The sequence below is a fragment of the Cuculus canorus genome, chromosome 1, assembly GCF_017976375.1.
Source record: "Cuculus canorus isolate bCucCan1 chromosome 1, bCucCan1.pri, whole genome shotgun sequence".
Classification (NCBI taxonomy): Eukaryota; Metazoa; Chordata; class Aves; order Cuculiformes; family Cuculidae; genus Cuculus; species Cuculus canorus.
This window is the reverse complement of record NC_071401.1, coordinates 197,354,079-197,380,907: the sequence shown is the minus strand read 5'-3', so window position 1 is coordinate 197,380,907 and position 26,829 is coordinate 197,354,079. Positions and strand designations below refer to the sequence as shown.

General features: G+C 36.1%; 1 protein-coding gene across 6 annotated transcripts in view; it reads left to right on the top strand.

Moving 5' to 3' along the window:
- The window catches only part of HGF (hepatocyte growth factor), a 57,192-nt gene that overhangs the window by 8,965 nt on the left and 21,398 nt on the right, over nucleotides 1–26,829 (top strand). For 5 of the 6 annotated variants that reach the window (XM_009568579.2, XM_054056152.1, XM_054056153.1 and 2 more), the window contains 6 exons: nucleotides 3,049–3,214; nucleotides 7,810–7,922; nucleotides 8,466–8,580; nucleotides 13,206–13,348; nucleotides 15,026–15,146; nucleotides 19,503–19,621. In XM_009568579.2, coding sequence (XP_009566874.1) covers nucleotides 3,049–3,214; nucleotides 7,810–7,922; nucleotides 8,466–8,580; nucleotides 13,206–13,348; nucleotides 15,026–15,146; nucleotides 19,503–19,621 — 777 coding nt within the window. The remainder of the gene's footprint in view (nucleotides 1–3,048; nucleotides 3,215–7,809; nucleotides 7,923–8,465; nucleotides 8,581–13,205; nucleotides 13,349–15,025; nucleotides 15,147–19,502; nucleotides 19,622–26,829) is intronic. The other variant, XM_054056150.1, reaches the window with a different exon arrangement.

The following is a 26,829-nucleotide window of genomic DNA, read 5'->3' as shown; positions in this document are numbered from 1 at the left end:
CTGCTGTCATGTTAAGAAACAGAAAGAGGCACCACTTTCACCTTTTTGAAGAATTTTTTTAACTTGACCAAAGAAATGTTTTTAGTTAGTGGTTGTTTCTGTTGAAGGAAAAAATGTTGATTCATATTTGACTGGATTCTTTTGTGTTTGAATCAGCTGCTATTATTTTCAGATTTAAGTGGAATGTCAGACTTCCTTAGCAATATGACATTCAACTAGAAGAAACATTGGAGGACACAGCCCACAAAATAACTAAAAGTCCTGATTAATCAAAGACTAGGAAACTGAAATGAATGACAATCGCAAATTTGGAACATTAGTTAACTTCATATTGCATGATAGCCTTTAATGTAGAATATTTCTAGGGCACTATTTCATTGAAGATTTTAATAATAAAAGCACCTAATTTGAGGTAAAAAGGGTCAATTATTTCTATTTATTTTGCTGTTAGAGTTATAAAAGTAATGCTTTGCATTATTCTGATGCTTCTAACAGTCACACCACAGATGTATTTGGCCCTTTGCCTTCTGGATTATAGGCAAGTCACAGAATGTTGTTTGAAAGCTAAAGTAAATCAGGCTGCCATGAATTGCTAAATGGAAGATCAAACCCATAATCCTCTTTGGACAACTGCTAGGAAAAGAATTAAAAAAAAAAAAAGCAGAACTGTGAACCGTGTTTTTCAGGGAGAACGGAATTTCTTCCTTTTTTAAATCATATTCTTGCATGCTAGCTGGTGAGTTTAAGAAGCTTTTATCATCAGGAGTTAAGATAATGACACTTATCAGTAGATGGGAAATGTAAACATCAGGAATTAAAAGAAAATAATTTGATATTTATGTACAGATTCTTACCTCCATTTGTCATAAAAGTCTTGCCTGAGATAACATAGAACTAACAAATATGTGTTTTAAGATATTGGATTGAGAAATTTACCACAAAATATTTATAGAAGGCTTGTGTTTCTGTGGTTTTCTGAAAGAGCGAATGCAATATTTTTTTGCAGCACTTTGACTCTGTCACAGGTACAGAAAAAATAAAGCATCTTCAGTGTAGACACAATAGTTTTCAGGAACTGGGTGCTGATACTTAGGGCAAGAGTGTCCTCACAGCATTTTCCCTAAACACAATGATTCATTTTGGGTGCATCTGCACTGCACAAGATCTGAAAAGGCTTAAGAGGGCTGATATGAGTCCCTAACACAGCACCAAAGCTATTAACATTTGATCTTTCATCAAAAGCTTCTTCATAGAGAACTAACATGGATTTGAAGGTAAATAAATTCTTTTTTTCTCAAAATGTTTGTAATTGGAATTAAAATCGTGAGCTATTAGGTACAGGTGAATAGCACAGTTCACCTTCAGCAGTTCAAAAAGAAGGAGAGTAGGATAGGGTAAAGACTATTTTATAGAGACATTGTGGCAGAGATAATCTACTTATTCGATTTTCTTTTTTTAAAAGGCTGAAGCTTGAAGAATTCTAATTAAAATGTCTTTAGTGTATATTTAGATGTCTTAGGGATAACCCACCACTGAAAGGTGTGATTTAGCTGAACCTAGTGAAAATGTGAACTCACTTAATGATCAGTTCTGCAAAAGGAACATCCTTAAGCCCACTTTGACTTTAGAAAATGCGGAGTTGACAATATACTCCTTCAGAGCCTTAACTATTCCAATATACAGAGTTATACTGAGCTTCTGCACAGAGTGCGCCAAGCAAAATTTTACTGACCTAAGTGCACTCTGCACTTGCATGAGAAATTATCTCTTCAAGATAACTCAGTACTTGGCTGAGTTTCCATATATTTGAAAGGCTGGCAAAATTTAATAAATCGATGCTGAACATTCATGTTCTATCATTGTTTCAGATTCTGTAGAGTAAAACTGAAAAACAGCTGTGAAAACAGTTATACAGAAAGAAGTTAAGAAAAACACTTATCTATTTTGTAAATGAAGTAGGGATTCATTCACCTAACTTTACCTGGTCAGCCATCTAATCCCAAAAGATCATCTAGAATCATTGAGTGAAATAGGAGACATAGATCCAAAGGCAAGTTGTCCTATCTTACTCATCTGTCAGAACAGGGAGAATCACTCTCCAGAGGTACTCATCTGCCTTCACTGACTATGAAAAAGCCTATACTGGCAGACTGGTTTCTATGGGAAAAAAACCCAAAATCAAACTGAAAAACTAACCAAACCCCATGCATACTGTAAAAATTGTGGGTTTTTCATTGAAAAGAGAAAGCCTTTTCCTCTTCCACTTTAGCCAAACATCTTTAGCCAACCTTCCCTGTTCCATTTTATACACCTTCCTCTGGGCCTTTCAACAGAGACAAGGAAAGCATATGAGTGCGTTCCTTTTTGCAGAAATGTTTGCTACAGTGCAGACTATTTCTGTACTATGGCCTCTGCCTCCCCTTGTCTTTTCTGTAGAACAACACAGTTGTAATTCAGTTACAACTAAACTGGACACAACACTTACACTGAGTCTTCATTGGAGTAGAGGGAGGACAGTTTATTATTTCATGTCATTTTCAGTCTCCACTGCTTTTCACAATTCATGAAAATAGTTTACTGTTCAAAGAACAGTTTATCATATTCAGATTGTGCTTTTCTATAATATTTATATCCTTTTTCTTCTAATGGTAATTACATGTTGTCAATCCAAACAGACTTTTGTTTATCTTTTCACTTCAGTTTTCAATGGAAATATATATAAGATCACAGATTATAATTATCAGGAATATTTTGGCGATTCTGAAAAAAATTCCTCTTAACCTTTCTAGCAATATACAACTCTTTATTTTTAATTTATTTTGCTGTAATTCCTGCCATTTCTGTTTCTAAGAATGTAGATCACAATCTAAAATAATAAATTATTTTCAAGTATCTGCTTGCCCTGCATTTTTGCAAATGTTTCTATGCATTAGGTACCAGTGTTTCTATAATTTCTGTTACATGTTATTTATATCTAATACCAACTTTAAACTCAGAGCTCTTATTTAAAGTGTTCTTTGTTCTTCTTCTTCTTTGCTTCTTTCCTAGAGGGTAAAGGAAAAAGGAGAAATCCTCTTCATGATTTCAAAAAAACAGGAGAGTTGATGCTCATTAAAGTAAACAAAACACTGGAAGTAAAAACCAAGCTGTTAAATACCACTGAGCAATGTGCCAAGAGGTGCAGTAGGAACAAAGGTCTTTCATTCACTTGCAAGTAAGTTGTGTATCTCTATTTTTTTATTGTGAGGTTTTGCTAATGGAACCTATATAACACCAAGTGACCAAAAAGTATCTCTATAATTGTCATTAGTGGTAGCTTTTACTGACAATGCTAAAAATTGTGCTTTTTCATTCCCACGATCTTATTCTACCTGTCCAGTGAGTGTCAGTCTCCTTTGAAGCTTTTTCTGAATTGTGCTGTCCTTTTAGCTTGTCCAGTCTGTAATCTTTTCCATAACATAGCTGAAAAAATGTACTTATGTTATGATGTGGATGACTTGTGCTGCACTGTAGTGTTCGGTGAACATTTCTGAGATTTTTATGTCTCTTATAAAGTGGTTATTGTCACACATCACAGCTGCAGTATTTCAGCACCACTTCAGGCCGTATTCTCTCTTCATTCTTTACACATTACTCCCACTCCCACCAGTGGGAACCACACACATGGAGAACAGATACATGCACTGCTGAAGTTCACTGGCAAGTACTACAAATCTGATACAATGAAATCAAACCTTCTGGGCTGCACAGTCATTACAAGTACACCATAACTATTCTTCAGCATCTGCTGTCTCTTAGAAACACATCATGTAGCTGATTGCCTGTCTGCCTTGTACATATGCTCTACTGTTTTTTGGAACAAATCACTACTATTTTATTGTATTAGATTTAAAATTATCCCCCTGGCCTCTCTTAGTCTAGACCGTTAGCAATAAATGAAAGGACATGAATGCAGGAGAATCTTGGAGAGAATGGAAGGCTTCTGTACTGGTGAGTACTGGGCTAACTGTGACCCTGACCTTGAAACAAAAATCTTTTTACAATCACTACATATGAAAGCTAGACCAAATGTGATAACAAAATCTCTTCCTTGGCAGAAAAGGTCCTCGACTGTAACTTAATCCTCCTTTAAGCCTTTAAATCCAGTGCTGCACGATTTAGTTTGCATTGTTTTGTACTTTGACTATTTGTATACGTAAACAATGAGCAGATCTTACTTATTTCTGTTAGAAAATATTTTCCAGGCACTAATATTTTTCACATGGTACAAACCACTCCTTTTCCTTTTGGCAGAGCTTCTACTGATATCATTGCCAAGTGGATCAGGTTGTATTCAAGAGATCTTTGGGTTCTGATAATCAGCAGTGAGGAGTATTATAAAGCTAGGTCTAACAGTTGCCAAGCAAACAACAATTCTGTATTCCAATATCTGTGTAGGAAAATAGTCTCAAGTTAGTTGTAGCTGCTCTGGCTGGCATGTATTCTGTTCTGAAAAAAAAAAAAAAAAAAGTAGGTTAATGTATTTATAGATTATATTTTACATGAATAATAATCTAGAATCTTTCTGCATTTTAAAACTTCCTCATTTAAGGAAGAATTTTTTTTTTTCTATTGGGACAGTGTCTGATAGATTCATTAAGGGGCAAATTCTCTCTGCTGTAATCAGTCAATAAAGCAACACAGAGGAGCCATGAGGGACTTTGAGAACAGAGCTTGGAAGAATCCAACTTATAGAAAACAGAATTGCAATCAGTCATGTAACTGTTTTGCACTGAAGATGAAAAGGAATTGCAAATTTGACTACTCGTGCTCTGAATTTCCAATTTTCCCCTACACTTTTTCTGCAAGGAAGACTGGCAACAGAGGTGTAGGTTATTAGGTCTTGCCTATGCTACCACTATGAAGGAGAACAAGAGGGATTTTCTTTATCTGGGAATGTCCTTGTGGTTTCCCATTTGGCGCAGAGAAGTCCTGTTGTAGCATGCATGGTTCTTTGATGCTACTGTAAACACATATTCAACATATGTTCTCTTTTAAAGGCATGAGTGATTACTAATGCTTCCCTTTCATTCCTAGGATCCCTGGTCTTTAACTTTACACCAGCATATGCTTACTACAAGGTGAAATTTGTTGCCAATGTAAATCAAAACCAATTAATTTACTTGTTGCTGTGGGAGAATTCTAAAACAAGAGGAGAAGTAATATGAAATGACATTTTAAATACTTCAGATAAAATACTTGGATTTTTCTTTGTTTATTGACATTTTTATTACTTAATTCTGATGCTCCATATCCATGCAGCAGTTCTCCATAACTTGTGTCACAGCACTGATGTTTTATTTTCCAGATGGAAACTCAATTTGATTAGGTAATATGATCAAATGAAATAGAAATATCTTTTAACATAATTGTGATAATAACACTGGGAGCAGCAGCCACTGGGACTGTGCCCTGTGACATACACAAGCAGGAGAGTTGGGCCGCTTTTCTTTCAGGAAGTGGTAAAGTAGCAGATTGCAGGCAGTACAGACTTATAAAGGATCAGCCTCTACTTATTTTCTGGGAAAAAAAAAATAAGGATAACTTTTGATTTATTTGTGATGTTTCTATACCACTGATATATGACTGATAGTCATTGATTCTTGCTGTTTTAACACAGACACCTTTTTGTTGGAGTTAGTATATGTCACTTCTCAGAATGGACATTTCCTCTTTTCCCTGTCTATCATGCCTTCACAGACTTTGATCATTTCCAACAGATTTGCAAGGTCGCTATGTAGACTTGTTTCTTCTTCATAACACTAGTTCTAAAACCCTCCATCAAAATATCCCTTAGATTCACCTACCTTGTCTTTTTGACTTCATAACTCCTTGGGCATAATTTAATGCCTTCCCTACCAGATTTATTAACCTGCTGCTAAACTGTTTTTGTTCCTTTGTGTCACTACCATTTCCAGGCGATTCCTCCCACTGTTTTCTTTAAGGTGTCCTTGAAGTTTTTCCCACTACATTTCTTGTGGATGAGAAAAAGATAATATAGTTACTATTTTATTTGCTATGCAGATTACTTTTGCAGACATGTCATTTTCTTACCTACAAAGATGTGCCTGTGTTTTCTTTTGTGAGCCACTTAATTTCTGGAGTGTCTTTGTATTTACACGGAAAGGGATTCCAGTATAGACCACAGGATTACAATATCTGATCAGAAAATCTACCAACTATCTCAGTACAAACAGCAATAACAAGAATTGTTGTGATCGGCAGTATCAGTAGAAGAAAGCCCAAGAATTTGCTTAAATTTGTTGACTTTGGAAGTGTAAAACCTTCCAGATTTGAGTCCAAGAAAAGATTGTTAGAAACTTTTATGTGCAGAAGTGACCGAAGCCAAACTGGAAGGAAACCAAAAGGCAACTGAAAGGGAAAAATCAAAAGAAATGTTTGTAAACAGTGCATTTTGCATTCCCACTTTAGGAGGGAGGAGGGGAAAGGAGAATATAATTAGAAAAACAGGAAAGGTCAAGGATATTTTTGTGAAGATGGAGTTAGAGGCACTTGGATATGCTCATATTTGAAAACTAGCCAGGAGAGAACAGAAGGCTGAACAAGGGCAGAAGGATGAAGGTTAGCAGGTTGGAAACATTTGGAGTCAACAGAGTGGAGAGAGCAGTTGGATGAAAAATCTGTTTGGTGATGGAAACGATAATGAAGAGGATGTTTGAAAGGGAGAAGAGTGGGGAGGTTGGATAAGATCTTGCAATATTTTTAACAGAAGCCAGCAAGATCTCACATAGAAAAACTTGGATATTGAGAGGGGAAATAAATGAAGACCAAGGAGCTTTATGTTGGGGGATGTGATGCTCAGGAATATGGCACAGCCAAAGTGCAGATCAAGTGTAGGAAACCCGTGTGTCTTCTGGATGTTATCAGAAATAGTGCTAAAATGACTTCTCAGGTCAGATCTCAGAAGGCTGAGGATAACTGACAGAAATGTAGACTTTGTGGTAGGCTAGAGACAATAGTATCATGACAATGATTTGTCATTTGGTTCTAATGAGAAATTAAGAGTAAAAAGTTTCTCAATGAGGGTTTTGTTTGTTTCTTTCTTTCTTTATTTTTTCCTGTTGGAATAACTGTTGCCCTTACAACCACATTTCACTTAAAATATTAATTTTTATCTTTGTTTTAGTCTTCTGGTTTCTGTTTGCCTTTCTTGCTCCCCAAAAATCCACTCAAGTTGGCACATGTTGTACTCTATCCTTGAAAACAGTTAAAAATAAGAGAAAAAAATAAAACAAAGTAAAGCAAGGACAAGCTGTAGGTACACTATCACAGTTTAGATTATTCATAAAAATAGAAATAATTCTGTTTTTTAAACAACTCTACTTTTCTAGGCAAGAGTGCTTGATTTTTTCTGAAGGCATCTGTGTGAGATACTTAACTATTTCAGAGGCATATTATAAGCACAGCAACAAGGATGTTTTAGTCTTCTTTTATTTTTTCCCTCAGAAAGCAAAACTGAGGACACAAATACTGTCTCAGTAACCTTTAAAATGAAGATCTTTAATGACAAGGGTACTCACATTAGTGTGAACAACCAAGGCGATATTTAATGTAATGGCCACATCAATTATATTTCTTTGTTTCTTTGTTCTTGTCAACACAGTTGTGGGTTTAAATAGTAATTTAGGCTGTTTCTCTGACTGTCCCAATAAAAATAATTCTGATGTCACTGCATGGTCCTTGGCAGTCCATGTGTCATTGTTATAAACCACACAGAGTATTTTTTTCTCATCCAGATTTTCTTTGCAGGGCCTTTGCTTATGACAGAGTTACAAAACGGTGCCATTGGTTGTCCTTCAACAGTTTGACAAATGGTGTGAGAAAGAAGCAAGACCATGCGTTTGATCTGTATGAGAAGAAGGGTAACTGATTTATTTACTGATTTTGTTTTTCCAGCCACGAAGCGGGGGAAAGCTGAGGTCAGTCAGCAATTTTTCGGCTGTAGGAGCATTCTAGGCATGAGAGAGCTTTATGCATTCTGAAAGCTGCATCCGATAGTTTTATTTACAATAAAAGTTTTATTTACAAACTGTAAGATGCAACAGCACTTCTGTTTTACTGTTGCGCAACTTCATCTACATACTTGCTTTTGCTCAGTTTTCCTGATGGTATTTGCCTACCATCATATGTACTAGCCTGAATTATTACTTCAGTTAACTACTTAAAAGCCCTGTTTTATGAGTTACTTTTATTGACTTAATATTGCTTTTATTTACATCATTAAAAAGTGAGGAATTTAAGTCCTCAGACATGTACTTCTGGTCAGTCACTTTGGAAATATTTTCAGTGGCTTTACTCAAGAAGTTAGTGTTCAATATTTTGAAAAAAAAAAAAAAGAGTCAAGAATGTATGTGAACAATTAAACAGTATTTTGAATAGTTGAGTATTCTCTTTTCTTTCAATAGACTATGTCAGGAATTGTATAATTGGAAAAGGTGCAGACTACAAAGGAACGATATCTGTTACCAAAAGTGGTATCCAGTGTCAGGCTTGGAATTCAATGATCCCCCATGAGCACAGGTAAGAGTTCAGGAACAGAGACAATGGGAATAGTGCTAAGACAGCTTCAATAAAGCATGGTTTGACTTATTAAGAGATAAAACATTTATGAGAATACTGACCTTAGTCAACAAAATATTTTAGGTATATTCTTGTCTTTGCCCAAGAGATGCTGTTCTCCAGATCCCAGAAAATCCTTACCTTCTTGGGCTTTTTCCAGAAATGTTTTTCCTAATGCCAGTCTGTGTGTTTGAATCCCTTCCTTTCCTGTGTCAGTTCTTTTAGCTATTTATGCCCTTCTGATGTCTTAGCTACTGGCAGAAACAAAACATCTGTGTAACTTCAGCCTGGGATGTGGGAGTTTATCACCACTTTGTAATCGACTCCCAGAAAGTGGGTAATTCTTAAAAATATATTATTAGGAAATGAGGAATATTAGATGTTAGGCCACCTATTTGATCAGTATGTAATTATCATTACTACATTTTGCATAGTTACTATCACTTCTCTATTTTTGTAGAATTTGTTTTACTTTATAAAGCACTTAGACCAGCCAACAAATACATGGAAAGGAACAAACAAAAGGTTATTGAAATCCTTTCCTTCTGATCGTACAAGCAATAACTAAAGGCTGATTCAGCAGGTATGGGACTTAACTTCTGAGTTTAAGACAGGATACAGTGAGAATCAGAAGCCATGTGTACCTCTTGAAAGTAAACTTAGTTAACCCTATTGACTAAGGAAAAAGAGAAGAAAGCCAAAGCCTGAAGCCAGTGAAAACAATGGTAAAAACAGATTCCGCTGCAGCAAATGTTGTTGGAAACTAGCAAATGGACTATGAAGTACTGCTGTATTCTTTGACCATTTCTCTTTGAACCTTTATGTGTTGGCTTTAGCCATTCGGATCGTAAGCCCTTAAGAGCCAAAACCAAAGTGTCCTCTTACCCACAATTTTCCTATTGAGGAATAGCTAAGCCGGAGATAGCCAGTGAGGAACTGGACTGTGCACTGCTCAGTCCTGTCCTGACCAAATCTATCCAGTGTGCAAGATGAAATCTTGGAACAACAATAAAAGGCAAAGGATACTTCGGTTCTCTCCTCTTATGATGTGTTACAAAGCTGAGCCTCAGGCTTGGACTTGGCTGCTTATAACAGAGGTGGTAGTTTATCTGATTTTCATTGTGGGGTCAGGCCCACTCCTAATTGTGACCGTATGAAAAGTACATTCATCTCCCACAGCAATAACCTCTTGAGACTCAACACCTTGAAGTATAAAATTTAATCTTATAGAAATGAAAGAATTTTCAACAATTATAGCCTAAGCAGAAATAAACATTTATTCTCTGTAATATACATGTGAAAGAAAAAGTATCTGGATAGCATGTATTATCACTAAATTGAATTTTAATATACAATGTACACAACTTTATCCAATATATTTGGACAGCCACTCTACTATGATGAATTTTATGAGAATGACTTTTCTTCTGCCTTGTGCAATAAGTTTAATTTTTGAAAGGTCACTGGATAAATGAGGTGGCTGCATGCTAATTTTGTTTTTCAACATCAGAAAATATGATTTCACCATCAGAGACATGAGGAAGATGGGAAGAAGCAGACAGTAGTGGTGTGTTTGGAACTTATTAGTATCAAGGGCTTAAATTTTTAGGTCAGTTTTTCTCAACATCTGATTATCGCAAAGTGCCATTAGGAAAAAAAAAGCCTTTTTCATATTCAAGGAAGAAATGTACTTTATTATTTTTTCATGGTCTTTCTAGAAAGAACTAAAACAACTTCAGATTTTAAACTTGTACTTGAATTTAACAAAATATGTTTTTAATTATTTGTATTCCAGTAGAACCTGGAGACTCCCAGCTGAAATCAAGGTTCTGTTATTTTCGTCTCCATCCCAATACAGATGACAAGACCATCTTTTTTTTTTTTTTTTCTCTTACAGTTTTTTTACACAACTGGATAAAAACAATGCAGAAAGACTTCAAATATAAATGGTTAGAGCATGGAATAATACTTCACAGGGTTTTTGCTAGTTTCTATGACTTTTGCTGTGATTAAATCTGTTTTTATCATTACTCCTACTGGCTTCAGTTTTTGGCTTTTTTCTTTTTCTTACCTAATACAGTTGAACTAAATCAGCATATAATTTTAGGAGAGGTTCTGACTTCTGTTCCTGGGTGGGTCTTCACATCTTATCTTTTCCTCCCTCAACAGTGTTTCTTCAGTACCTGTTAAAGCATTCTACATATCTGACCCTCCTCCCACCTTGAGTTTATACTGCTATTCCTTTAGATAGTTTTATAATGTAATGAAACCTTATCTGACGTAATTTGAAAAGCTTTTCCCCGTCCATAAAGCCCATAATTTCCAGCGGGAAAATTAGATAAAACTTTTAAATATGCACTAACGTACCACATTAACACATACAAAGGTTGCAGTGTCCCATCAAAATAGTTTGTCCAGGGCAGTCTTCAGCTTAAAAAAAAAGAGATATTTATAATACAAGACTACAGAGGAAAAATGGAAGGAACAATTTTACAGGCAGAAGTAATGACATAAAAGATATTCTCTTCAAAAATAAGAAAAACACTTTTAAATAATGCTTCCATATTGCCTTGACTAGAACCACAATGGGATTAACGGAGGTATTTTCCACTTCAACTAGTTCAAAGATTTCATTAGCGGGAATATAACAAGATTAAAATGTCACATGTCAGAATTTTCTTATTGTTTCTCTTTCTCTCTCTTTTTCATATATTTTTAATGTATTCATTTGTAACATAGAATTTATCAAGGACAGCAAGAACCATTAATCTCTCTTTTGTATGTAAATCAAATCAATGTCTCTGCATAAAGACTGTCCCAAGTGCTTAGTTTAGTTTCTTAAGCTGCAAGTATCTACAGGCTTCTAAAAGAAGTTACATTATTTTGTTTTTTTCCTCTAGAATATAGATATGTTTGAATTCCCTTGGTGAGTAAAAAGACCCACACCAACACAAAGTTAAAAAAGAAAACCCTAAGAGAACAAACCAACAAACAACAACTCCCCCAAATAAAGTATTGGGGATTTGCAGAATAAATTATACGTTTTAATTGTGATATTTCCACTGGATTTTAAATACACTGAAGAAAAATATGGAAAAAATCTTAGAAAGCTCAAAATCGATTTGTTAAGTTGAATTACAAATTTTGTCTGATTCCCTACATATTTTGTCCAGATTTTCAGTTGAGAAAAAAACAAACCCTTCATGGAATTGAATATAACTGTGAACTTAATGTGTGCTTTTAACTACAGAGATTTAGGTGCTATTTAAGCATCACTGCAATGAAACTGGCTGTTAAATACCACTGGGTTTGTCTGCAACGAGCAGCCTGAATGTTGCTATCAGCCTTTGGAGTGGCATTGAACAGAACCAGCTCTGGGGCTGCAATCCTTACTATGGGGTTACTGATTCCTTAGTTTGTGCAGAAATATAACTACTGTTACTTTTGTGTATGAAGATGTATATATGCACACCTATATTTATCCCTCTTCGTATGTATGTGGGTGAGTTAAACATATGAGTTTACAGACATATAAGAACACAAACCCTTGACCCTGGAGAGTTTATACTTGTTGGAGTGAGCATAAGCAGTAAAGTCTCACACAGAAGACGTGTGTGAGGCAAAAAATATAATATCAACTCACATTTCTATTAAATCACTAAAGAAAAACAAACTGCTTTAGCATTGGCCTGAGAAACCCTAATTTAAGGAAAAAATCCTAAGGGGTATTGTTATTTAATAGTCCCTTACAGCAAATGCAGAAAATATGGTGGAATGGAGAGCAGAGTTTATGTCAGCTAGGTCGCTGTTAAATTACCTAATTTGTATGACAGCAATGATTAGTGGGTCTATAAGTAGCAGACCCTAAGGTGACAACAGCATAGCTTGTGGCAGAATATGAAACAAGACAGCTAAAGAGGGATCTAGGGAAATTTCTGATGCTGAAATGCAAAGCAATCTGTGGTTTTGGGAAGTGGCAGCCTCTCAGCACAGTGTGTCACGCTGCTCGGTCACACTCACATGCTCCTGATGCTCAGTTCTGGCTGCTGCCTGATGGAGGATGGGATGAGGTTTCTCTGATTGTGAGCTTTATGTAGAAGATGCATTTTAAGCCCAGATGGGCTTGCTGTACGCGTGAAATGTGAGTAGGGATGACAGATCTGACATAGCTATGGATCCAGTGAGTTCTTCCCCTATGCACCCAATATGTTTTTCCCCTTTGCCCAGGGACCTTCCAACACTATGTGGAAATTTATGAACTCAGGAAAGAGAAAGAAAGCGAGGTCTAGTAGGGAGTGTGCTGCTGCCTCTGGCTTTGCAGCAGATAGTTGGCTCCGGATGCCCAAAGGATGGGAATGAAACTCGCTAGAGCAAGATATGGTCTAGACAAATTGTCCCAGATTTAGGGCATTGATTGAGTAATAATGACTGAAGATGTGTATTTGTGTATGGATAGCTATTTGGGTGTGTGCATTTGTGAGGGAAGAAGAAATGTGATTATTTTTCTAATTGTTTGTGAAAAATAGTATGATTAATGCCAAAGTTTGCATGCTCTTATACTGTAATGATTGTCATTTTAAAACTAGCTTTTTGCCTTCGAGCTATCGGGGTAAAGACCTGCGGGAAAACTACTGTCGAAACCCCCGAGGGGAAGAGGGCGGGCCGTGGTGTTTCACTACCAGTCCCGAGGTGCGCCATGAGGTCTGCGACATCCCTCTTTGCTCACAAGGTAACTCAACTTGGCTCACACAGAAAGTTACCTTTTCTCTGCTGACAGCAGGTGCGTAGAACAGGTAAAATGAAACGATGGTTTCAATAACAGTTACTCATGGACTTTGGAGAAAGAATAGGTGTTTTCTCGGCAAGAATAACTTACACAGCAAGGAAAGCAGTTGTTAGAAAAAGATGAGATCTTGTTATATTCCAGCACTCTAGAAGAAGATTTCAGGCTCAGCAGCAGCTTTTTTTCAGGTCATGGAGAAGGTGGAACAATGAAGTTCTGATCACACAAACATGACCCCTTTTTTTCACTTGCCTAGTCTATACTGACTCCATTAACAATTTTGATTTTCCTATGTGACAAAATTATCTAGTGACTTTCCATAGTAAAATCAACTTTTCTTTGATTTACTGAATATATGGATACTGAATTACAGTATGAAAACTTAACGTAAGCATGTATTTTATTCTTCAAATGAATATTGTTATTAAGTAGCCTTTAGAAATCCAATCCCATTTGGCTTTCAAGTCACAGACTTCCAAAGATGCTTCATGGGCACCATTGCATTTGTTGACTTTTAAATTCTGTTAACCTCCAGACTAAGCTCTTATATCTTGCTAATCAATTATTCAGTTCCAGTCAATCAACCCAATTAAATTCTCAAGATAGGTTGCCTTTAATTTTCCTGCTAATGTGCCATATGCAATAGTTACGCAGTGGTGGGGAAAGAAAAGGGAGAGAGACGGAGGAAGAGAATGATTTACAAGGAGCTTGAAAATCTATTAGAAGTTAACATTTAAAGATCAGTTTAAGTGAGCTTCAGATGAGATGAGACCTGTAGCTGACTGCAGGATGGAGATCTTGGTAGCGGATGTTTTGACTGAAGAGCGAGATCTGTAGTGGCATAAATTAGTATTTACTAAGTGATCCTTCATTAAAATTACTCTAATTAAAGGGCACTTGAGGAATTTGTTGATAGTTAATTATGGTGAATTTATTTTATATTTAAAGTCTTCTCATTCTAAATTGTGAAGTATATCTTGTTCAAGAGCAATTTCGAATCCCTTTGGCAACTTTTGCCCACTCTGTCAACCTCCCACTTTCCCAAAACAGGGCTGAAAATTTATCATACTTTAAGCTGCCAAAAAGAATTAATATCGAAAAGAAACAGACTCATATGTAGCTGAAAGTGCTGGGAATTTAAAGAGACAGAAGGTACTGCATGAAATTGTGATTCAGCCATCATTCTGGACTTCAGCTTGTACTGTTACTATACTATGACTTACAATGATTTAGAAGAAGAATGCTACTTAATTAGAAAATATCACCCCTAAAAAAATGTTCCTTACTTAGACACATGTCTCTCTCTGCTATTAACCATATGTAAAGTTAACATTCTGCTAGGAACATGTATGACTCACAACAGTTCACACCTACCTGCCTTGAAACCATAAGTGTCTCATATAGTGATAACAAAATTTAAGCATCTGGATTATATCTAAGAAAAAGATGCAGTTCTATTCCAAAGGACATTTCCCATACTAACCTAACTAAATGTTATCACGTTTTTATACCTCTCCAGATTGTTTTCAACTGGTAACAGCAGGGCTTTGTTTTGGTTTTGGTTTTTTTTGTGTGATACAAGTCATCAGCATAATAAATGAATAGAATATATTTTTTTCCTAGTTGAATGCATGACCTGCAACGGAGAGAGTTACAGAGGGCCAATGGATCACACCGAGACTGGCAAGGAGTGTCAGCGCTGGGATCTTCAAAGACCACACAAGCACAAATTTCGTCCAGAGAGGTAAGTCCTCCTCACCCCTCAAATAAATCCATGCAGTTATGTTTTGAAAATTATACATGTTTTGGAACCAGTGGGGCGAAATCAGCATTAGCTAAACTGAAGGTTGTGCAGTACCCCATTTTTAGTTTCTTGGGCTTCTGGCCCATGGTGTGCACAGGCTGTCTGCAGTCATGATTGAGATGCAAGATGAGGACCAGAGGTTATTTTGTGCAGTTGAGGCTATGTCCCATGGCTGTGTGGTGCACTGAGGTAAACGTGCTGTATTAATTGATCAAAATTTCCTTCCTAGCTTCATTGACAGTAAAAAATCCACTCTGAATGTTTCTGTATATGTTGTTATGCAACTACAGTCAGCTTAAAATACCTTAATCATTAACTAAATAATGATTAAAAGCCATATATATTTTTAGAGTTCTTAACACACTTATTGAATATAAACTTGTCACATTGTCAAGTCAGAGTATGCTTCTTTTTTAAATATGCGATTTATTTAACCAAAATATTTGTTTGCTCTACATTTTCTTTTCAGCCTGGGAAAGGAGTTCATCATTCTCTTTAATATTTTATACATATGGATTTATATTTCAGACTTTTTTCTTTTTTTTTTCATTAATTTAGACATAGATACATAATGCCAAAAGACGAGTCAGAAATAGCAAGACAAATAACATCCCTGTTAGAACTTGTCCTAGAGTGTAAAATTCACCCAACTGCAAAGGGTCTTTTGTAATACACCCTTTTGGAAGGACTTCATGAGAGGGTTTAGGCCACAAAGCAGGGCGGCTGTGTTACTCTCAGGCTGGACTAAGGTTTCATTTTAGTTCTACTCCTCTGGATTTTTGACCAATTCCATTTATAAAGGGGATTGAATAAACTCAAACTGCTACAGGAAGACTCAAGAATCAACAGTCTCAGAATAACTGAAACCTTCCACCGAATGCATCTTTATACATGTTGAAATGTTCCACTGAATAAAACATCATTTTTATACTCAGAAATACAGGTAATTGTAGATTTTAGAAAACCTGATTATTCAGCAAAACATTAAGTCTCTGCAGTTTCAGAGTTCTTGTGATATAATCTCTTTTTCCTCTTGGCTCAGATGATCTGTTTCATGAATGCTAGCAGGCTGTCCCATAGTCCTGCTACAATAAAAATTTTGTATTAGCAGGGTGGGACTGAGGACAATCAGTCTCTGAGTCTTGCTATGCACGTGCTTTTCATTCTGGAGTAAGTCACTGGAATAATTTTTTTCCTTGGGAGTGAACATTTATAGAACTTCTGGGTATGAACAATAGTAATTTTACTGTCAGGAGGAAATTTTTTTACCTCTAATTTCGTATAGTTTGCAAAATGACTTTTCCGTCTATCTGCAGTCTTACGAATTATAAACTTTTTCCTTGAAAGATTTCCTGCAGAAAACATCTTCTTGAGAGTTTTCAGACTGTAATAAAAATGCTTTATCATTAAAACAAAACTGATGAAGACTGAGCTGATCTGTATGTTCTTTCAGAAGAATAAGTAGGGTCCAGTACATTTCTAATATGCCATTGTTAATTAATTTCATGGAATGATTACTAAAGGTAGTGACAATTAGGCTTTGATTATACCAGCTTTTAAAAATGCTTTGGGCATTGGTTTATTTGTTTTTTTAAACAGTCATCTAAGTTGAAAATAAGAGATGAGGTCTAGAACAAATGACCCTTTAAAATACAGCAATCTCTAGAGAGGCTTATACTATACCATCTATGGGTAATGTGAATAACCTGGAAACCAGGAAGGACTAACTCGACAGATTTAGCCTTATTTCCATTTATGGATTGAACAGCTGCAATGGGAAAGAAAAAGAGGTAAAACTAGTAATTTTTTCAAATGGTTCGGTCTACTTGCTGTAGGACAATGCTTTCAGCTCAGATTGTATACATCCCACTTTTCCCTTTTGTCATCTCAATGAATTATTCCATGTTTATTGCCTTCATAAGTTGCTTACTGAAGGGAATTGATAATACTTGTTTACTCACATATGATCGAACGTAGCAGTAGACATACCCACAAATACCTCCTACATGAGTTGTTTTTAGCTAGTAGTGAATGCAGAATTGTATTCCGAAACTCCATTGCTCTTGTGTGCTCCTCTTGGACAGGTTTGTGGCTGGTATAGATGGAAGACCATTGAGGATAATGACTCAGATAGCAGTCAAGCAGCATACAGAAGCAACACTTTTCTCCTTTTGTGCTCATACTTTCTGCGCAAAATCAAATATGCTGTAAAAATAAATACTTCTTTCACAGAGGAAAGTAAGACTAGAGCATAATATAATTGTTGAATACATCAGAGTATGTTTTATTAAGATACTCTGGTTTATATCTCCTGTATGGATATTTAGTTTATACGATACCAAGCAAGAAGTCTGTTCCCAAGTGTAGTGGCTGAAGGAAGAGCATGCAGAGCGAAGGGATAAGCTCTGAGGAAATCCTCCACAGTCTTATTGTTGAATTGTGTGGAAGAGTTATAAGCCGGGTTGTTTATTTTACCCCTAATATTTGTGTCTTAAAGGTCTTAGCTGGCCTTTTCTATAGGAACTGAAGAACTGTTGCTTGTTGGATATGAAGGAAGGCAGAAGTGTGCCTGAACATTGTGGGAAGAACCAGACTGGGGAGGCTGTTGTTTCTTGAGAAAAGGGCACGTGGATACAGTAGTTGGAAAGATATAGTTTAGGGACACTACTCCATCCCACAAAGACATTCAAAGCTTAATCCTGGAAGAACTGTTACATCTCCACTTAAGTTTTAGATAGGAAATAACACACTTTTAATATACTGTGGGACAATGTCACACAATATGAGGAAGGACAGAGCATTCAGTGCTATGAAAGACAGTTGCCTTCTAGAAAGTGGATTTTTTGCATCCCTAATTATTTTGAATGTCTTTTGGGAGCTATGGCTGCAGATACCTTGCCATTCTTGGTCTCACCTTTGTTCCTGGGTAGTGCCATGAACAATCCATTGGTACATGACATGGGACATGTTCTGCCAACTTTAAAGCTTATCACTGCGCTTAACATCTTGTTTTCTGCTATATTATAAGACCATTAACTATTTTTTTTTTTTTGTTAAAACCATGGACGCATATTTTTCCTTTATAGTTAGTGTTCTACATAGCAGAAAGCAGGGTACTGCTGCTAGATCTGAAACTACTACATTCTTAACATCCATGGAATTCAGTTGTGTGAGGTTTCTCCTTGGTATTTAGTGGCTTTTTTTGTTGTTTGTCTAAATCCTTCTTAAATGCTGTCCCTGTCACTTGTGGAGATGAAGGAACCTGATTTTTCACAAGGAATAGGAAGTCACAAATACATGAATCAAAATTGGGATGATTGCTTGACAGAAAAAGCATCCTAGCAAAACCACATATAAATCATATTTTCTTCTTCTTGTTTGAAACACATCTGCTTGCAGTTGTAAATAGGTTCAGATTCCCAGGTAGTTAACTTTATTGTTCTCTTACATACTTTTCAAATTTTCCTCAGGGGCAAATCTACTTTTTGTTTCTTTTACAAACATGTTTCAATAAAACTGGAAAACCAAGTCAATTTGTATTCTCTGTAGGAAAAAAGGTATATATTTATCTCCTTGTCTCTAAGTTTATGGAATTTCATATAGCACATTTTTACAAAAAGAACCTCCTTATCATGAATAACTGCCTGACCATTCAATGATGGCATTAGGAACGTGGAAACAATTAAATGGCACAATAGTTTGAAATCTTAATGAGATAAAGCAAGACGGAAGTTAATTCCTCATTATTCTCTTTTTCTGCCCCACTGCTTGAGATGAGGGCATGACCTAGAATGAGCTCTGTTACAAAAATGTTGCTATCATTAGTAACACAGCTATTCAAAATAGCTTCCAGTTTCAACCCAAGGCTGTTGCACTGGGGAACCTGTTTTCTTAATGAGTCCAGTACACCAGGCAGTGTTTATATAATCCACAGTTAATTGGGTTGTTTCAAAAAAGCAAGTGGCTTTAGAGTCTGGTCATCAGTTGACAGACACAAGAGCAAGAGTTTAGCAATTAGCAGAGTTACCCCATCCGGTATCCTGTGCATTAGCACAGCAGGGAATTCCCTCGGTGGAGGTCTGATTTTGCTGAAATATTTGGAAAGAGATTTCAGGTTATTAACTTTCTACGAGTGTTAAAGAGTATATGCACCCATTTCACAGGATCAAACCCAAGGTTAATGGGAACTGGTTCTTATTTGCCTCTTCTGAAGACTGTCCTTTAAACACCTTTCACAAGCCTGTGCAGTGTTTCCAGGAAGGACTTCCCTGACACGTTTCTCATTGTGGTTTGCAGATATCCTGACAAGGGCTTTGATGATAATTACTGCCGCAATCCTGATGGCAAGCTGAGACCGTGGTGCTACACTCTTGACCCTAACACCCCCTGGGAGTTCTGTGCAATTAAAACGTGTGGTGAGTTCAAGCAAAATTTACTACTTCCTTTTCCTTTCCAAAATCTGGACATATATAGTTCAAGCAATATATGACCACAGTTAGTTCATTCATTGCACTTCTCTGACTTTTAAAACCTGGTTTTCGAGGAAGATTCACAGCTTGTGAGATCTGCAGCTGATAGTCTCCTCACTTATCACCTATGCTTCTCATTGCCAGATTTGGCCTGCAATGTTTTGCCTTAATGAACTGACAACCTGTGAAATAATCAATGTACAAGCATGACATCAAAGGTGTTTTCATAATACCTAAGCAGTTTTCTTTATTCTCCTTACTCAAAATGTTTACCACGCCTTGGGAGTAAAGGCAATTTCTGAAAACAAGACATGGCTTTGACTGAATACTGTGGAAGCTTGTCAGCTTCGTGCACCCCAGCCCTGGGGCAGAGCCCCCAGGAATACAGGCAGAAAAGGGGAAACAGTATTTTTCTACTTTCCAAGAAATACGGGCAAAGAGAAAAACTGCCCAGTGAAGCTCACAGTGTCACATTAGCTCATGAAAAAGTCAGTTTTTCTTAGATCTGCAGGTTTGGAAATCTTTTCCAAACAAATTTTCTTTGTTGTTCTGCTTCAAATTTGACAAAAATTAAGTGTTAAAAGTAAGTCCTCAAAACCAGACACTATTTTCCTCTAGCTCTAAGTGTCACTTCAGTAGGTTTATGTCATTTTAGTTTTCATTCAGCTCTCTTGGGAGGAGCACTGATTAAGAGAATATATTACTTTAAAAGGAAAAATAAAGTTCACCTGGAAGTAGATTTACATAATTCCAAAACAGAAGTAAAAAAAAGAATAATAATAATAATAAACACAAAAGGAGTGATTATTAATCACTTGAATCTTCAGGGTTCTCTGTATTTCATTGTTGTTGTTGTTATATAAATCAAAATAAACCATTATTGGAGTTTCTGAAATCTAGATAAAATAACTTGGTGGATCTTACAAAATGTTTCCATGATGTAATCTTGTACTTTTTCCTATTATGTTAGCATTTATATGTACATACTGGGATGGTGGGAGAGAAGAGGGAACGGGTCTGGCATGAACCTTTATGTGTGAGAAGTTACTGCCTAAACGGAGAAGCATCAGATTCTCCATCTTCACTTGGAATTCTTAGGAAAACATATTATTCTGTATTTTCTGCTTCCACCACCAATAGTTCAGAATTTTCTCTCCTTGCTTGTTCTTGGCTTAGGCCGTTGTAATGTCTTGGGGTGTCAGTCATTTCTTTTCAATTAGTCAATAGTTTGAAATCCAGAGGTTGAGTAAGAATGCTCTTAATGTACTTCTTGATGAAGAATGATTAATTTTATTCTGCATTATCATATGTCATTGTAAATCCAATATCTAAAACCCAGATAGTTAAAAATAGCAAAGTTATTTGTAAAAAGAAGGAAGTTAATGTGCTACTTTGGGCAATGTATGTAGTCAGGTTCTCCAGAAAAAGAAGAATATTAACTGGATTACCGCTTCTTTTGTGTCAAGCACTCATTAAGTGACAACAATTTTGAAAGTCTTGCCTGTGAACTACAGTACTTTTCCTGTAATTGCATGTATAGTTTTTAATAATCTTTGATAATGTGGAAAATTCAATCTTTCGCTATTGTGAACACAGTCTTGCTTACTTCCATAACTGAATCTTCTATCAAAGTTTTAGTTAATTAATTAAGTTGGAGATTGTTGTTGTTTTGGGGGTTTGCATTGTGTTTTTTCTTGTCTTGTTGTTGTTTTGGTTTAATTTTTTTTTAACTAAACTGTGCTTCCTACATTTCTCTAAATATTAGGTAATATATGAATCATAGGTAGCATGCTAAATCTATTCTTTTCCCCCGCAGAAGTGTTTTTATTATGGGAAGAAAAAATTCCTAAGTTAAAACTGACTGTTTCACAAATGCAGCTTGTATAAACCTTTATCCTTTGGCATTTCCTGAGCTGATGTGTCAGTGTTTTGAGGATTCACATCTGGCTTTGTTGGTCACGTAAGCTTACAATCCATTCAGTTTTCAGTATCTTCAGTCCAGCCTAAGCTTTATAAAATAGTTGAGTGGCACACCTCTTGCAAACTACTGTAATGTCACCTCTGTGTAACCAAGTCATGTTTAAAGTCCTGAACATAACGTCATAGCCAGAAAGAGGTTCAAAACAAACTCACAATGTAATGATTTAAATGTTGTGACTAAAGTCTCTTGTCTTATTTCCAGGCAGAAGTTAATAGGATTAGCTAGAATATCCAGAACTACTACAAAAGTAGTGATTTTGAAAATGTTTAATCCGGCAGATATTTTCAAAGGGTGTTTGGAGCAGACACATGACACTGTCCTCTACATAAGATGAGATACTTCTCAGTGCTTTCCTTCCTATCCCAGAGAGGGAATTTATCACTGATCTTACTGTTATATCACTAGCTCAGTGATGAGAATACAAACACAACATATCAGAGCTCTGTTTCCAGTTTTCTGTCTTTCTTGAGATATGTAGAAATACTGTTTTTTGACTTCCTAGCAGGGAGCCCCAAACACTAGGCTGTTCTGGATTTCAGTGGATGTTCTATTTTCTGAAGCTGCGACTGTGTCCAATCTCAGTACACTAAAAAGAGAACACGGTTAGTTATACTTCTTTATAGCTTTGTGGTTTGGATTCTCACACAGGTTTTTAATTCTTATGTCGAGGACTGTTTATATATTTTACAAGAAACACTAATTAGAAAAAATGCTTTGCAAATCCAAGTCCTTGGACCATACACAAAAACGTAGGTGTCGTCTCTTCGGGGGAGTGACCACAAGGCAGCATGCTGCTTGCGGCTTTTGCTACATGTCATGAATGCTAGTATGCTCCATAGCCAAAACGCTGACAACAGCTCATATACAAAATTTTTGTTAAAAAAGTCAGTGGAAGGAAGCATTCAGAAAATAAATATGTTTTTAAGACTGAAGAGACAGGAGGGCATTGTAACTTTATTTCCAGGCACAGAAGGCAGCATAAAACATCATGGCTTACATCCAGGGCTGTGAGAAAGAGATGACAGGAGCAATTAGGGATTAGAGATGGCTCAAGCTGAAAAAATTGGATCTGGATTAAGACTTCAGGGACCCCAGGACTGGTTTGAAGTTGCTCACATATGTGTCTGTGGTTTTGGCTTGAGACAATTTTTAGTTAGAAGAGAGGATAAAAGGACAGCTACAACAGCAATAAAGAAGTGGAGGATAAAATGAAGAAATGGAAGCAGTGACAGCAAATATGAAAATAGTAAATTACTGTTACTTTGACCTGAATGAGGACATGGACTACAGGGAAGACAAGAGTGGGAAACTAATACTACTTTTTAAAAAAAGAAAAATGATAGCTGCACTTCTTTGGATGAGTGATAGGGCAGATAGGTGCTGAGGCCCCAGTGGTTGTTGCCTACTTGATTTCCAAACAACCTGATTGATTTTACCGTAGATTTAGCCCTTACTGTCAGTATTCATAGGCAATAGAAGCGGGTGACTGGAAATGAAAAGCCCTGAGAGAATTCAGTAAGTTTGATGAGAAAGATCAATTGATGAAACAGTAAAACTGAGACTATAGGTGTTTAAAAATGTTGCAGTGTACCTGCAACTTCTGAGAAGGCAAAGAGTGGCCAATATTAAATTGCTCATATTTTAAAAACAGAAATTTCAACTGCCCATTTCAGTGTAAAGATGTGATTAGAGTTATTTTTTGAATCACAGTATATAAGCAAATAGAAGTGCCACTTTGATTAAGCTTAATATTTATGTAAGATAAAGATACTTATAGAAAGAAGGCAGTGAAAAGAGGCTGGTGTTTAGTAGCTGATAAAGTATTATCTTTCACCTCCTTTCACAGAGCGGCATAGCATCAGTCCAACATTTTCTGTGTAGGCAACAGCCTGATCTATATTGTCTCAAAAAGGATCCTTCTTGGATCATTTTCACAATTTTTATGGTAGATTTGAAACTTAGATTTAAAAGCTCTGAACCTGCAGAAAAACCATAATAGTGAAAATTTGCATCTGTTTTATTTTTATTTTTTAAATCTATTTATACTAAAAATTGTTTGAATTTGAAGCCTAGTTATAGACACTAGAAGAACCCAGAAAGATCTCTCTGTGCTCAAGGACAAATGGACTACAGGTGTGGTGGTTTTAGGTGATAATGAGTTCTTCAGTACTGTGATTCTTGAGCTTGTATCTAATTTATTTCTTCTGTTTCTCCCATACTTCTACTAAACAATCCCAAAACACTAGAAATCAATGTTTGTTTTGTTTTTTTTTTTTTTATCATGCTTCATAAACAGTGAGATAACACGCTGAAGGAAACACTTGGAAAGAAAAAACTACTACTAACATATAAGCCAGAACTCTAAATTGTATTTCTTGAGGTTTGCTTGGAGGCAGTGTAACTGAGCATGAGCAGCTTCGCTCCATAACCGTCATTTAAGTCTTATATTGACATTTGCAGGACTGCATGGACCAAGTTTAATGAGGACTTTGCTATCTTCAGAATGCTTTATTCTCTGGGTTAGGCGCCTCTTGTCTTTTAAAATCTACTTTTAAAAATCTTGTGTTTCAAATTGGGGCATTTTTATGTTTTATTGATTGACACCCTAGGGAAGACATTGCAAAGTACATAGCTAGCATTGCTATGAAAGAACACTAATACTTGAGCAAAATCCCTACTTTCTTTTAAGTCAACAGGATTTTGATCATTGACCTAAAATTTGTGCAGGATTTTTTTCTGGGTCTTTAGGATTAAAGACAGAAATAGTACTCTAACTGGTTACTTCAGCTGTAGAATGACTCAAGGCCCCTGCTGATTCCCTCATGCTGGCATTACTGTGAGAACCAGAACTGAGAAGGCTATCTGTGGCTTTACAAATGAAGCTCTGGATGATGTGTCATCTCTTTACTTAAGCATCTATGAATGCATGAGCTGACCGTTGTTAATAAAATTATGTCTTTTGAAATATCAATATAGGGATGTTGTTATGGAAAAAAGAAAACTTTGTATTATTGCCCTTTGGTTGGGTACTTCAGAGTGAAGATATGATGGTGAAAATTCTGCTAAGAGGAAAACCTGAAGTACCTATCTGAGTACGTAGTTAATTTGACTTGACCAGAACACACACACACACACACACACACACACACACACAAAACTACAACAAAATTCAGAAGTAGCAAAATGCTGCTAGATAATTAGTAAATCATTCTATTCATAATGAAGTTTCATAGAGGAATAAGAACTAAAATTTAATTAAGAAGTCATAAATAGTAGTCTTCCGTAAGAAGATATTTTCTGTGATCTTCCTTTAACAGTATTTTTAATCTCAATTTGGAACTCTAAAAGCTGAACAAAAACCCAGCGTACTTCTAATATGAAAATACCTGCCTGCATAGTAAGGATTGCTTATTGAATTTAAATTTGTCTTTTAACTTTATTCATAAAGTTTTTCTCATCAGAACAAGCCTTTGGAGTTGCAGGTCTTCATTTATAAAGAAATTGATTGTATGAGAGTAGGAATTCAACCTTACTAATTTTTAGCTTGATCTTGTTTCCACCTTGTAAGACAAGTGATGAGTGTGGTCTCAGGACCCTTTCACCAGTGCTCTGCACATCTGATGTTCATCATCAAAGTTATTAAACTTTAGACAATTGTCTATGTGGGGGGCAAGAGTAATTAGCCTCAAGAACAAGATCAACACTGAAAGGAGGTGACTGTTTAAGGTGTAGGCTTGGACAGCCTGGGCACTAGGGTCTGTAGATCACCTCTGTTATGCCCGTTGAGGCAAGAACCGCTCTTCAAGCTTTTGCATGTTCCGCTGCCCATCCAGGCCACCGTTCATTCATGTCAACAGGTAAACTATTCCCATAGTGCTAGTTTGTGGAAATCACCTGCTGAATTCTTTAAATAGAAATTTTGGGAAAGTGGAGCTGTTGTAAAATCTGATCTACAGATAGAGATCACTGTCCAGACACACAGTGTAAGGTTTAGCGATGAGCTGTGTGGTAGATATATAAGGAGGAACAATCTGAAAAATGACTCTATGACCTTGCTTAAATTGATACATTAATTCATTTCAGTCATGCGATTTAAAAAAAAAACACAAAACACACAAAAATAAGCAAGCTAATTACTTTTTTCCCCAGTATGACTGAGTACAGAGTAGATGTACTATACAGTTCCTTACAGTTGAAATAGTAAATTCTTGTTTTTAAATAAGGACTTTGTAATAGCTTTCATTAGGCTGAATTTTTATATGTTGTTACTTTTATCTAAGACTTTTTGCTACAGTTATATAGTTGTAACATACTGATTTATTTAGGAAGTATTAGTCAAGATGCCATATATATGCTGAAATTTATCATGGTAGGTAAATTCCTTGTTTCCAATTGCACATAACGTCTCTTTCATTTTTAATAAAAGTGTTGTATATCCTAAAAGACTAATATATATTTGAATGTTGCACAGCAATGTCCAGTCTAATTAGCTTACGAGTTATCTTAGAATATAATTTCAATTTGTTTTTATATACATCAGTGATGACTGAAACTACCACTACCTACTTCTATTACATGCACAAATTTGTGTTTTCCTCATCCAATTCCTTATAAAGTGAATAATAATGGTTAAAAACATAGTTACTAGCTGCCAGCCTGGTAAATCAACCAGAAATGGTGTGTTTGTGAGCATGCAGAAGCCTTCTTGTGATATTTGCAGTGCAATGTCCTTTTGACTTTGGAATGAGTTTGAAACTCACAGTCTCATTGAAATGGGACAACCTTTGCAGATAAAGTGACTTGGGAAGGAGAGGCAGGAAACCAATTTGACCGTAAAACACTGATGTAAAAACATCAACCACATGAAGAAAAAAGGGGAAATTTTCTCCAGCATGGAAAAATGTATAATTCAACTGCACAACTTTATCATCTGACAGGGAAGTGATCTTTAACATAGAAGATTAGACAGCAAATCAGCCAAACCCATCTGCTATGACATTTGGTTTCCTTAAGATCCATATTCTTCACAAGTTCATAGAACTGGCTGAAGTTACCAGGAATGAACTATGTTACAAGTAACACACAAATATTATTCTAATCACTGGACCATTTGAAGAAAGCTAAGTTTAAAACTTTCTTATCATACTCATAGCTAGCAACCAATACTTTTAAG